At 43.5% G+C, this 14,857-nt stretch overlaps 1 protein-coding gene across 1 annotated transcript in view; it reads left to right on the plus strand.

The window, feature by feature from the left end:
* Positions 1 to 14,857, plus strand: part of adgra2 (adhesion G protein-coupled receptor A2) — a 58,997-nt gene that overhangs the window by 13,326 nt on the left and 30,814 nt on the right. The window contains exon 2 of the mRNA XM_080739654.1: positions 11,728 to 11,799. Coding sequence (XP_080595780.1) covers positions 11,728 to 11,799 — 72 coding nt within the window. The remainder of the gene's footprint in view (positions 1 to 11,727; positions 11,800 to 14,857) is intronic.

Raw genomic sequence — 14,857 nt, forward strand, 5'->3', positions numbered from 1 at the left:
CTGAAATGCACACAAAGCATTCACTATAGTTTTTTCTAACATTGTTTATTCTCATTTATTTAAAGACAGGGTGCCGTTTCAAAAAAGTCTACAGAAAGTGTTAAAAGTATGTTTTTATGTGGCCACACCCACCTGTTCATTAAGTACACCTAGTTTTCAGGTGGGTGTTGACCCAGCTGAAGTTAGCCACACCCACAGCTGTTGCTGAATGGAAGGGGCAGGGGAAGATTTTATGATGTCATTAAAGCGGTGTATTTCAATTGGGCCTTTTGACTCAGAGGCTTTCAGCTTTCAGGAAGAAACCAAAAATACACAGGGAAGACATATTTGCATATTACAACCACATCTGGGGATCTATTAGAGTGTTAACTCCATAGACACATACAAAACAGACAAAAGTACAAAACTATGGCACCATCTCTTTAAGTAGAAATTGTATTCCCTTGATGAGTTATTCCTTCCATGTTACATTTATTTTAGTTTTTTATATTTTATGAATCTAAGTATTGCTTTGCTATCTATCACCCAGACCAGTCCATCCACCATGAAGTCAGCATGCTGAGTAACTGGCTTAATTCAATGGTGACACATTGAATCTCTTATTGAAAATCACTCTCATTATCTGGCTGTCATTGCTCTCAGTATTAGGACTGGATTTGGGGCATGTTAACAAACGCTTTCAAGGGCTCTTGTCCGTCAGCTCGTGTGTGGTCCTTAAAGCAAAGGGATCTATCCAAAGTTAAGTGATGTTTACACAGTGGCTCATTTAGTTGTTTTGCCTACTCTTTATTACGTTGAACCTGCCGCTCTCTCTCTGTCTCTCTCTCTCTCTGTCTCTCTTCCTCTCTCTCTCTCTCTCTCTCTCTGTTGACCTTGGGTGATGATGAGACCAATGGTCTCGGAGGCACTCTAGGGGGGGAGTGTCTAATCTTCATTCATATCCTCGTGTTATTCTGTTTGATTGTGTCTCAGTGTTAGATCTACGTACATCCTTTAAACGACACATAAGTCCACTGCAGCAGTCCAAGGTGTTGGCTTGGTGAGTGATGTTGTACTACTGTATTATCTCCACTTTGAAAGAGAGTGCTTGAAAGGCCGAGATAGACAAGCAACGGGTAATGAGTGCAGGCAGCTTAGACCGCAGATGGATTCTTATTAAATATAAATCCCTCCTTAAGTCTATCATCCTATTTGTGGTCCGTGGTGGAAGCCTGCAGCTACAGACAAAGTTTCCTCTTTCAGCAGTGGAGACAGTGAGCCAGCGAGAGGCTCCAGTGTGCCTAAACAACTGGATGGCAACAGGGATTAACTGGCATAGGAGCATGGCAATGCAGATTCGAATAACAAACAGTTGTGTTCTGGATACGTGCTGAACAAGGGTGGAATATCTCCTCAGTCTCAGCCAGTGTCTACCTTATGTCTCCCATTGACAAAGTGTTTTGCAGCAGGGAGACTGTACAAGAGCTGGAAAAAAAGGTTTGATACCAATCCTTTAGTGGGAATTGACAACAAACGGGATATCCTCTTTCGTTTGCGGAAGAGTTTATAACACTCTGCCTGTGGTCAGTCGAGGAGATGGAATGAGCTGTTTTCCCAGCATCCAGCTGTCTCTTGAATAGCTGAAAGGACTCTGTTCAGCTGGAAACAGTGTTGGTACTGTGTGCTACATAGCATGCCTTCCTACTTCCACCCCGGGCATCATTCCTTTGTAAAACAGTGGTATAGATAGTGGATAACCCTAGTCCTAGGATAAGCAGGCAAACTGCTTTGGCGGACGATAAATCATAAAGGTACAAATTCGGATGTATACATATAAGGCCAGCCTCTTCCCCCAGATGTGTCAGTAATACTCAGTATGTGACATTAAAGCTGCCATGCAGTATTTTACACAAATGTGATGTTCTCCTACAGACCTTTTATGAATTTTTTAACCCCAGTTTTATCTTTGTGTAAATTATATACTTTCGTATAATAACAATTCCTATATCATAGGAAATCAATACTGGAAGTGCCTGCACAAAAAGTAAGGTATGGCAAAGATAAACAAAACAAACAAATTCAAAACGCTAAGATCAATACTGCCGGATTTACTCCGTGCTTCAGTGCAAAAAAAGGAGAGAGATATAAAACATTCCTAATGGATTTCTGTCGTCAGGAGTCACCGTTGCAGCTCTTCCCGGAGTAGTGAGAAGAGCGGAAATAAATCAGTGAGAGAATACAATTTGGGACATGCTGACATGCCCCTGTGTGTCCCTCAAAGGCTTTGTGGGTTTAGGAAGCAAATTGAGCAAACCAACAAAGTGAGTGGCACGGCCCAGGGAGGGGCTGCTGTGGTCTGCTACTGCTGAAACAGGGCTCTTTGTCTGGCAGTTACTTTCTCCGCCGCCGCACACTAAAGGAAACCCTGAGGTAACAGTGAGGCGCTTCATACGGGGCCATGCTTCTTTCCTGATAGAGCATGTGACCATATTTTACTCGTTATTTTCCCCTGCAATGACATGAGATGAGATTAGAAGTGATGAGACGACGTAAAGTTATATCGAGGTGAGGTAAGATGTGACATGATATGAGGTAAAAGACTTAACTGTAGCAACTGTATTATCACAGGTTTGCATGTGTAAAGAAGTGAATAAAAATCATTTTTGTACAATAATAAGACTACAAGGACTTCCTTAAAGGGCCACTTCACCTCTGGGACAACCCGATCTTATTTTGATGTTGTTTGGGACACGATCAACACAATCTGTGTACTATGTACTAGTGATGCGTTTTGCATCATATAATGCAAAATGCATCACTAGTCATGCTGAAATACTAAAATATCTAAAAACACAGATTGAACACAAAAAATAACTCAGGATTGTGTTGATTGTGTCCTAAACAACAATAAAATAAGATAGGGTTGTCCCAGAGGTGAAATGGCCCTTTAACCTGTGTTATAATGCCAAAGAATACATTGCATGATTCACCCCATTTATTTACTCTAACATGACATAATATTCTACAGTCACAGAGAAAGGGGTTTGACCTGGCTCTTTTCATCTTTCATCTCCATCTTTTTGAACTCGATGTAAATGCATTAGGTCAATTCTTTAATGTGGCCCTGGAACCTGACACAAGGCCCTGTGTTGTACGTAAATTAGATGGATTAAATTAGTCTTCCTGATTTCTGATAGGCCTTTGTCGTCTGAAAGGGTGAATGAAGGCTGCTAATGCAGCTCAGAGATAACTTGGATCATCTGGATTGAGTTAGCTTGCTATCATGCCATACACAGCACAGCTGATTGTATTTTGGTGCACATATTCGATCTGCCATCTGACCTGTCACTTGTGTCGCATCAATAGAAGCCATTCAAGGGAGGAGCCATAAGTGATTTTTCCCCAAGCAGACGTTAGGCCTGTAAGCAACGTGTCCTCCTATGATTAAAGAGCTACTCATCTTCCTTGCTTGTGAAACGCTGTTAACCTTTGTATGCTCCAGTGATAAAGTGATGCACTCTCATGTCCCTGTGCCCCTCACTCCTGCCTTCCACCTGCCTGTGGACACTGCTCTTTCTGTCTTACGGCTGTCCAGGAAGTGCTCTCACTGCGACCCCTGACCTCTTGTCAGCCGGGTTCTGAATAAACAGCTAATTGGCTGGGTTTCCTGTTTAGCCTGATGGGAGCGTTCGACTATTTCTGTCTGTTTACAGAGCTCTTGCCTCTCTCTCTCTTTCTCAGGAGTTGTACTCTGCGTTGTTTATGAAAGAACAATGTCCTGTCCTACAAGTGTGCTCCAAACATCAGAGATACACAACAGAGGCTTAAGGGGATATTACTAATGTCCAGCCTCTTCGGCTTCCCCTTTGCCTTTCCTGGAAATCAGTGTCTGGAAATGATGTTTTTTCTGCAGGGGGCTTCAATGAGCTTGATTTGTGATCTTTGTTTATTTGTGAAAGTCTAGCTCCTCGTGTTGTGCTGCACAAGCTAATTGTTCAAATATTCTGTGCTGTAATGTCATATGCATAGCTAAACATTTACTATACATAGCCTATACACTGTAGCCGCACACACACACACACACACACACACACACACACACACACACACACACACACACACACACACACACACACACACACACACACACACACACACACACACGCTGGTGCTCACACAGGTACAAACACAAGTAGACACCCCTTGGCCTAATAGCGTTTTTTCTGCATAATAAGCTTAGGCAAAAAGGGACTGTATCTAACTGTATCTGTATCCAAACTGTCTGTATTGAATTAAACAGCTTGTTTCTTTGCCAGACGTGACTTTCTCCTCCTCTCCTATCTGTATTGAATTATTCAGGCAGTTCCGGATCTTCTGGAGCTTTCATCTCAGGCCTGCATCCAGTTATAGCAAAGATACTGTGCCCAACTCGAGCGTGAGACCTTAGGTCCGCGTGTCATAGGTTCAAATCCAGGCTAAGTCCTGTGAGGACCAGGATACTGATGAGTCTGCATTTGTATAATTTCAACAAACAAAGACGGGCGCTCCCAAAAGACAATGCTCATGCTTTTCATTTGATTTTGTTGGCAGTTTCGTCTAGATTTTATGGAAGATTACTGAAGAAGATTGGAGATGGAAAAGTTCCCCTGAAAGCTAAATCAAAGACTCTAATCTATGATGTAATGGAGACAGTTTATGGAGCTGCTCCATTCATAAATAGCTTGAGAATGATATATATACAGTATGGGCACTGTAGTCATAACTGGTTTGATATAATATACTGGGGATGCAGCCTTGTTTGATATGCCAGGGATGCAGGATGGTTAACTCACATTTTTAGTTTATTTTTGGAACAGTGCAAAGAGCAGTGCTTTTCAAAGTGGGGGCCACAATGGGGCGCCAGGCGGGCTAATTGGAAAGGAATAGAAAATGGAGGGAAAAATATGAAACATAATGAAAAAAAAGACTGTCTGGACGTGTACGTTTTTTTACGGTCTATGGGTTTGCCGCTCTGACATCATACTCTGACATCACTGTGATGTCAGGGGAATCTGACACCTGACATATGGGCTTAATATTAAGCCCATATCTAACGGGATTTCATATGGGAATGCCCATATATGGATACATACATACCACACACAATATGGCCGCCATAATGTAAGGACCCAGAAAATAGGTTTTGCCTCTAACTTCTGAACCAGATGAGCTAGAAACGTAAACTTGGTGTCTATTTCATGGTGTCTGACCATGGGAGACTCAATGGAATAGCTAATTTTATTATTGGGTGTGTCTGGACCTTTATTGTGCATATTTGCAAGGTGGTGGACTCCCAAAATAGAGCTTTAACATAATTTCTACCATGATTGTTGACTGCTTTTGCAAATACAAGCAATTATGAATCCATTTGCTAAGATTTATGGCACAGAAGGGACTTATACCTGTATTATTCTTGAGTTTGCATGTTGTCAAAATGGCTGTAAACAAGATATTATATTTCCTGTCCGATTCTACTGTATGTAGTTGTAGCAATGACTTCAGATAAAATCAGAGACCAAAACAATGTATCTTAGAAATTATTTTTTTATTTAAAAAAAAAAAAAAGAGAGAGAGATTATCTCAATGAAATGAATGCAACTGCCTTTTTGGGTCTTTCACATATAGACATGCACATGCTTTCCAACAACTTCAGCTTCAGGGAAATTATAATGAACACATGATTAAAACAGGCTGCATTATAATGCAAATAATTGCTAGTCACTATCACTGTCATGTGTACCTATCCTGCTGCATCTTGTCTCCAGTCCTTGGCAACGACACCCCAAGTAGCATGCAATTCCCTTCTTCGCACATGAAGTTCAATCACCCGAGAGAGACTTGGAGTAGAACCGCTGCTCCTTCACTTGGAAAGGAGTCAGCTTAGGTGGTTCGGGCATCTAGTACGGATGCCCCCCGAGCGCCTTCCTAGGAAGGTCCTCGATGCACGTCCCACTGGGAGGAGACCCCGTGGCAGACCTAAGACCAGATGGAAGGATTATATCTCCAGACTGGCCTGGGAACGCCTCGGTATACTCCCAGAGGGAGTGGAGGAAGTTGCGCAGGATAAGGAAATCTGGAAGTCTCAGTTGGAACTGTTACCCCCGCGACCCGATTCCGGATAAGCGGTTGAAGATGGATGGATGGATGGATGGCACATGAACAGTTTTTCTGGCAGCCTTTGATACAGCTACATGATATTGCCTTGTCCATTGATATAGGCCAGGCTGGCTCTGTAGATGTACAGGGGACTGCCTTCCCATCACTGAGAGACCATCCATATTCAGTGAAGCAAGGGATGTCTGGCTTCGCGATGTGTGCAGTTTTATTATGGCTGCAAGAGCAGCTCTTTTCAGGTGCAGGCCAAAGGCATTTTCTGTAGGTGGCAGCAGCTTCAACAGGGTTGATCGGTTATTTAGGAACTTGTACACTCTCAGCTTTGCCAGGTCAAAGTCCTCCGAATGGTCAGCTTTTGATGCATATACAGCTATTGTGAGGTCTCTAGCCTGATTCTTGACATCCTCTGAGAGGGAATAAGAGGAATTTTCACCAAACTCCTGAAGTGCAGGGAGATCTAAACCCATGCTGGTCTTGAACCATGCCTTCTTTCCAGTGAAAAAGGGATAGCTGGTGGTATCTCTGCCACTCAGGCTGTGAATAAAGGGCAGGGCACGACACTGTGCGAGTCCAAGGGCTGAGACCATGTGATGGATAGGAAGATATGCATCCTGCTCTGTTCTCACCCACAGCTCTGGAAGGTCTAGGAGGTGGGTGGCAGCATGATATAGATGCCTATATCATGCTGCCGCCATGGGAAGGCAGTCCCCTGTCCATCTACAGAGCCAGCCTGGCCTATATCAATGGACAAGGCAATATCATGTAGCTGTATCAAAGGCTGCCAGAAAAACTGTTCATGTGCGAAGAAGGGAATTGCATGCTACTTGGGGTGTCGTTGCCAAGGACTGGAGACAAGATGCAGCAGGATAGGTACACATGACAGTGATAGTGACTAGCAATTATTTGCATTATAATGCAGCCTGTTTTAATCATGTGTTCATTATAATTTCTCTGAAGCTGAAGTTGTTGGAAAGCATGTGCATGTCTATGTGTGAAAGACCCAAAAAGGCAGTTGCATTCATTTCATTGAGATAATCTCTCTCTTTTTTTAATTTCTAAGATACATTGTTTTGGTCTCTGATTTTAGAATCGGACAGGAAATATAATATCTCGTTTACAGCCATTTTGACAACATGCAAACTCAAGAATAATACAGGTATAAGTCCCTTCTGTGCCATAAATCTTAGCAAATGGATTCATATTGCTTGTATTTGCAAAAGCAGTCAACAATCATGGTAGAAATTATGTTAAAGCTCTATTTTGGGAATCCACCATCTTGCAAATATGCACAATAAAGGTCCAGACACACCCAATAATAAAATTAGCTATTCCATTGAGTTTCCCATGGTCAGACACCATGAAATAGACACCAAGTTTGCGTTTCTAGCTCATCTGGTTCAGAAGTTAGAGGCAAAACCTATTTTCTGGGTCCTTACATTATGGCGGCCATATTGTGGCGGCCATATTGGATTTCATGGAAACTTGCAATACAAAAAATGTTCATATGTATACCATTGATCAACCAGTGAAGTTTCGTGGAAATATCCCTCAGTTTAACATTTTGCCCTATTCACCCCCATTAAAACTAATAGGGGCTAATATTGAGGCGGCCATATTGGACTTTGTTGTACAAATTGACCGGGTTGTCCATATAGGTTGTGATCCTACTGGGTCATAGATAATATTTCTGGTGGACAACTTTTTATGTCGGGGCAAATGCAGGTTTCCTAAAAAAAGGCTGGTTTGCCCCCTGGGTAATAAACAGTACATGGATCTCCATATACAGTATGGGTACCAGGGGTCTCCATGGGTAACTGGTCCGATATACATCACTGGCCAGATGGCTAATACATGGCGCTTGTTGCCCTGAGGCGTCTTAAAGGAGTAGTTCACCCCCAAAATGATTTTTTTAATTGATTACTCATGCCATAGAGACTTGAGTTCAATAATATTATTTTGTATTTGTCACATTCCTAAGACAAAAATGTGATTTTCCTCTCCTGAGACAAGTCCTACATGGGCTTCCACCTAACCTGATTGGGGGCATAAACCTTTTTGTCTATTTTTCGCACATTTGTATACGACATTAACACAGCACATTCCACACACTCACACACCTCAATACTTTGTAAACCTTTGGCCGTTTACTTTTTGTCTCCACCAGCCGAAGGCATGGGGGAGAGTATGTTTTCCCCTCCGTCCGTCCGTGCGTCCGTCCGTGTGTGTGTGTGTGTGTGTCCGTGCGTGCGTCCTCGCAGTTTGTTACCACCTAATCTCAGTCGCCGTTGGCCCAGTCGCTGCCAAAATGAGCACACACACTCCCTGGATGCCAATTCAGAACCTCTGACCCACATTTTTCAAATGGGCCTGTTCTAGCGCCACCATGAGGCCAATGTTCGCAAAACATTTCTGTACACTACTCTTACAGATTTTGTCCAAAAATCCTACAAATTGGTAGGCAGTATCTCGACAGTCATGTGATCAACATGGATCTGTCTGATTTTGCATATTCCATCCTGATTGGCTAAGATTGGCTTCCAAAGTTTGTAGGATTGAGACGTTTTGAACAAAATGCCTCAAATCACAAACACAAAGTGCAATTATCATGAAATCGCACACACACATTCCCACTAGGCCGAGGAAGAAATGCCACTTATTTATTTTTAAAATCAGCCTCATGGTGGCGCTATAACAGGCCGATTTGTGGTTTTACCTATAACTCCACCGATCAGTGTCAAACTTTGTACACAGACTCCCTAGAGGCCAAGGAAAAACCTTTTCACTGCATTTTTCACATCAGCCTTTTATAGCGCCACCTTTGGGCCGACTTATGTAAAACACATTTTTGGATATTACTCCTTTGGATTTTCTCCAAAAATAACACAAATCAGTACACAGTATCTCTATAGTCATGTGATCAAGTGTGATCCGTCTGATATTTCATATTCCATCCTGATTGGCTAATATTAGCTTCCAAAGTTTGCAGGATTGCTCCGTTTTTGAACAAACTGCCTCAAATCATCAACGCAGCTTGCGATTACCGTGAAATTTGCCACACATATTCTCACTATGTCAAGGAACAAATGCTACCCTTTTCACATTGGCCTGTTATAGCGCCACCAGCAGGTAGACTTTAGCAAAACACATTTTTGGAACACAATGCCTCAAATCATGCATGCAGTGTCCGATTGCCATGAAAGGTCTATGGTGAAGAACCTTTTTACATTGGCCTATTATACAGTAGCACCACCAGGACGCCTGGCCTGGTGAGACCTGTGCTCGGAAGAGCACTGCTTCTAGTTTACTTTACTTCTACACCAAAAACCTCTTAATAAAATAGCCCATCTGCAAGCTCACAACACGTGTTTCTGAAGAATATTTACCCCGAATATAGGGATGCTATAGGGGTTCAAGTGGTCAATGTAAAAAACGAAAACGCCATTGGAAAGGAACAAAAAAAAAGAGATTTGGAGGCCCCCTGTAGTAACTCTGAGGACGCCCTACGGGTCCATGGCCCCATGTTGAAGACATTTACATTTTAATCCAGAGACACAAAAACAATGTGAAAATGTAACTGAGTAGAGAATCTTTCCACGGCTCCTTAGCATAAGTTGTACTCATGTATACATGATGACCTGGCTTTCGTGATTATTATTCAGTGAAGTTGCCACAATGGAAAAGTAGCTACTGGCCAGTGTGTCCCCATATACCAGGGCTGGGTGATTAAATCTGGTCATTAAGTGTTTTGGAAGGCGTAGAGCTGAAGGCAGTGTTTTTATTGATGTGGCAGGAAGCACAGGAGGCGGGAGCTCAACTGCTGCTGCTGATTCTGTAAATCTCACAGACTGTTCAGAGTCAGCCCCCTATTTTAAAGGCACACACATACCCACATATATACACAACACAAACACACACAGCGCTACTCTTTTGATTGAAAACACACTTCATCTCACAAACAGCCCATTAAGCGGCGTGGGGTTGGGGGGTGGGAGGGTGATGTTAAGACTGGAGGGAGTGTTAATGACGGCTGGCTGTCGCCTGCACAGGGGCCCCCTGCGCTAAGTTGGCTCCCTGCTGAGGGCACAGGGATCACAGAGGCACACTCACAGCCAACCTGACAGGGACAGACACATGGGTGTGTATGGGCTCTGACAGGGACAGACACATGGGTGTGTATGGGCTCTGACAGGGACAGACACATGGGTGTGTATGGGCTCGCAGCCCAAAAGATGTCCATTACTAGGGCAGCGGTCTTCAGAGTTACTACAGGGGGTCCTCCAAATCTTTGAGTGATAGAAAGTTCTTTTTCTCCTAAGCTGCGCGAGGCGTTGTGAGCTTGTAGATCGGCTATTTTCTGCAAAGAGGGGAAAAAGAGACGACTAAGTACAGAGTGAAAGGTCAAGTTTATTAAGTATTGACAGTTGAGTGGTTAAATATCTGAAAACACAAATTTACATTAATCCAAAATACACTGATGATTGTACTGTCAAACAATGAAACTATATAGAATCTATGAAAAAGGTTGTGGGGGTCCCTGCTTCATCTCTCTCTCTCTCAACTAAGGGGTCCTTGGCCTGAAAACGTTGAAGACCCTAGGGTGTGTGTGTGTGTGTGTGTGTGTGTGTGTGTGTGTGTGTGTGTGTGTGTGTGTGTGTGTGTGTGTGTGTGTGTGTGTGTGTGTGTGTGTGTGTGTGCGTGCGTGCGTGCGTGCGTGCGTGCGTGCGTGCGTGCGTGTGTGTCACAGGCAGTGTGAAACTGTGTACTGTACAGCTATCCTAGTCTGCGCCCTCTGAACTGTCTTAGACAACATCTAGTCCCTTTGGGCGGGTCGATTACAGTAAATACCATTTCCCATGATCCCCTGTCTGAGAGAGAGCAATCTCAACTTCAGCCAAGTCCATTCTGGACCTCTGAGCTCCTCTTGTCTGATAAGAGGCCTAGTATAAGCCAAATGATTTGCCAGTAGGGAAAGAGTTAATTGAAATGACTTGTGCTGATGTTCGTTTGATGTGGACACTGTTCTTTTGATGTAAAAAAAAAAAAATCGTATCTGAAATCATTATCGTGATTACAGCTTCCCTGCTTTCCCCTCCTAATCTTAATCAGCTATTCAGGCTTTAAGATTAATTGGAAACAGCTTGCTTTCAGCTAAATGACTCTAGCCATGCTCATCCCATGTGTAAATGTGCTACACCAACAGGATAATTATAACAGGATTAATATCCTCTTGTGAGTCGCTTATAGCAAAGCTAAATTGGCTCTGAGACTTCCCTCTCCTTCACTAATGGTGCATTTATGTTATTTCACCAGCTGATCTGAAGCTCATTGGAGACTTTCATTTCACTCATTTAAGTTGAGACAAACCATTACAATAATCATTGCAGAATTCATGCCAACAAAGTGTCCATTACCAGCTATATGCATTTCAAGTGTGCAAGACATGAAAGGCTTTGGAACATCCTAATTCATGGTACATCACATTGGAGGAGAGCAGCTGCCAAATGCTTGAAATACATACTGTATGTAATATGACATGTCATATTCAAACCTGGTGGAGTTTCTCTAATGATTTGCTGGTTTCTGTTTCTTTTACAGAATACTGAGCCACAACAAAATACGAGTTCTACAAAATGGATCCTTCATTGGACTTTTTGCTCTGGATAAACTGTGAGTACAACTTCTCCTTCTCAATTACCCTATGTCTTTATCACGTTTCTACTGTAGGCAATTAAATGTCAATTGTTTGACATTGTTACCCTTGGCATCCCGTTTCACATGGCTCCCCAGCACCTGTAGAGAACGACAAGCCATGGTATCAGTGAGTTCTGAGCATCTCTGTGCTCATCTATCCCATGGGCAGCCTTCCAACAGGGAGGACGAAACACTTTAGAATGACTATCCCAGAGTTATGTGGAACAGGTTGTATAATTACACCACAATCCATCAGTATCAGGGAAACCCCAGTCCACAGGACAAGATAAGGCAATATCTGGGAGGACATGTGAGTTGGCAGCTTTGCCTGTAACTCACAGACAGTACATCCCTCCTCGCGAGGACTCATCATCTCCTTTACTTATGAAGTGTAGAGGCTATTTTATTTATTTTATTCTTTAAGGCAGGGGTCTTCAGCAGGGGGTCCGGTATCCCTAGGGGGTCCTCAGAGTTACTACAGGGGGTCCTCCAAATCTTTGATAGAAACTTGTTTTTTTCCCCATTTTATATTCACCACTTGAGCGTCCATATTCTGAGAACTTTAGGCAAAAATAGCAGATCTACAAACTCAACAAGTGGTGAGCTTGTAGATCGGCTATTTTGGTTAACCCTTTCAGTGCCCAGAATCACCATAGAGGGCGCCCAATGGCCATAGAATCCACCATAGACATACGCTGTATATGCACAAGCCGTGCGCAGCCATGACGCGCCTGAACACTTTCCTTTGTGCATGAACAGGGACAGGATGAAGTTAGCTTGAAGTTAGCTATTGGCTACCAAGCATTTTAGAAGCCCTATTTTCGGCGATTTAGCCGTGATTAAACCTTGCACACCTCATGGATATGCATGGAACAGAGAAAATGCGGGCCGTGTAAACAGATGACGGCCGGCGGCCCGGCTCGAATTTTTTTTTTTATGGCACCCTGAAGGTGTAGAGGGGGAAAAGAGCAGATTAAGTACAAAGTGTAAGGTCAGGTTTATTAAGTATTGACAGTTGAAGTGGTTAACTGCTTTAGTGCCTATCCCGAACTAGTTCGGGATGATTTGGACCGTCCTGGGTGCCTATCCCGAACTAGTTCGGCTTTAAAAAAAAAAAAAGCCGGGCCGCCGGCAGTCATCTGTTTACACGGCCCGCGAGAGCGTCGCGCCGCCGATATTTACCATCCACTCCAATGCAATCCAGGATCTTTAGAGCTCATTTTCTCTGTTCCATGCATATCCATGAGGTGTGCAAGGTTTAATCATGGCTAAATCGCCGAAAATAGGGCTTCTAAAATGCTTGGTAGCCAATTGCTAACTTCAAGCTAACTTCATCCTGTCCCTGTTGATGACACAAAGGAAAGTGTTCAGGCTTGTAATGGCTGCGCAGGGCTTGTGCTGTTACAGCGCTTGTGGATGGGTGTTTTCTATGGCCACTGGGCGCCCTCTAGTGGTGAAAAGGTGGCATTAAATGGGTTAAATATCTGGAAACACAAATTGACATGAATCCAATACTTAGTGCACAAGGACTGCATTCAGTGTTTCTGTCTTTATTACTTGTGCCAGCAGAGTGCGCAAGTACTGCTTTCGGTGTTTCTGTCGCGTCCTCTGTATGTGTTTACACCCATAGCCAATCAGGGACCAGCATTCCTGGTGACGTCACCATCAACAGCCAATAAGGGACCAGCATTCTTGGTGACGTCACCACCAACAAGTGCGACCTGATAAACGTAAATAACAAGGCACGCTTTTCTGGCGCACAAGTAGGCCATACATGGCACCTCGACAGAGTGCAGCCTATTTTTGCTTCTATAATGGTCAGTTTTGGGGGCAATGCAGAGATGGGTCATGCTCCCAGCTACTGCAGCCAAAGCAGCCCACAATAGTCACACATCCGTTGCGCAACAGAGTGCCCTCTCATAACACTCTTGTTTGCCAAAACTTTGCAGAGTTCAGGGGTTTCAGTAGTGTTCTATTGTATCAGTAACAGCAATCTCGCTAGCCATCGTCAAAAAAATCGAACCTCTGTTCGAAGTGGAGCTGTGTGTGTGTGTGTGTGTGTGTGTGTGTGTGTGTGTGTGTGTGTGTGTGTGTGTGTGTGTGTGTGTGTGTGTGTGTGTGTGTGTATTGCAGTTGATGCTCAGGGCAGGCTAGACTCAACAGCACCTCTCTGGTCACCCAGGGTACTACATACAGGCTACATACAGACCCACCCACCCACAAACATACCTACAAACATACCTACACACACGGCCACGTATAGGGAGCTTGTGTTCCACACAGCTCCAAAAAGGTTCTGTACTCTTTTCTGCAGCACTGCAGAAGTCTGTCATCGAGAGACTTCGGTAACAGTAACTCTGTGAAGTGCATTTCACTTGTCAGCATCAGAGCAGAAATAGTAAGGCATATAATAAGCCACAGTTATTGATTGATTGATGGACGGATGCATACATGATCACATATTTGTACATATCTGTCAAAAGGATGAAATGCGTGCAGGTGCGTGCGTGCGTGCGTGCGTGCGTGCGTGCGTGCGTGCGTGCGTGAGTGAGTGAGTGCGTGCGTGCGTGCGTGCGTGTGTTAAAGGGACAAGTTCTTGACGGGTGTAGTATGGTGATTTTATGTTTCATAAAGAAATCCTGATTGGTTGTCTGTTGTTTTTACATGTACACTAAATCCACAAAAGGACAAGTATCTTGTAGCCAACAATAACCGTGGAGAAGCGTTTGTAGTCAGCACACTGTAGATGTCAGGCTGGGAATCCTGCATTTTTGTTATTGGTTTTTTAAGGAGGGGGATGGGTTACGCTTTTAAAAAACATATTAGTTCCACATGCCATGTAGAGCTGCCTGCCACCCATGAAGTTAACAAGCTTCTCAAAAATGGTGGAAGAAAGAAAAATATGGTAATTTGCCTCAGTTGTTAGCTTGTTAGTGCCTACTGGAGCTTTCACCAGACATGCCAGTTCAGGAAAGAAAGAGGTAACTTTGCTGAAATTGCTGTTTTTATGTCTGCCATGTGGAGAGCAGGGGGG

Source organism: Nannobrachium achirus (assembly GCF_963921795.1).
Source record: "Nannobrachium achirus genome assembly, chromosome: 12".
Lineage (NCBI taxonomy): Eukaryota > Metazoa > Chordata > Actinopteri > Myctophiformes > Myctophidae > Nannobrachium > Nannobrachium achirus.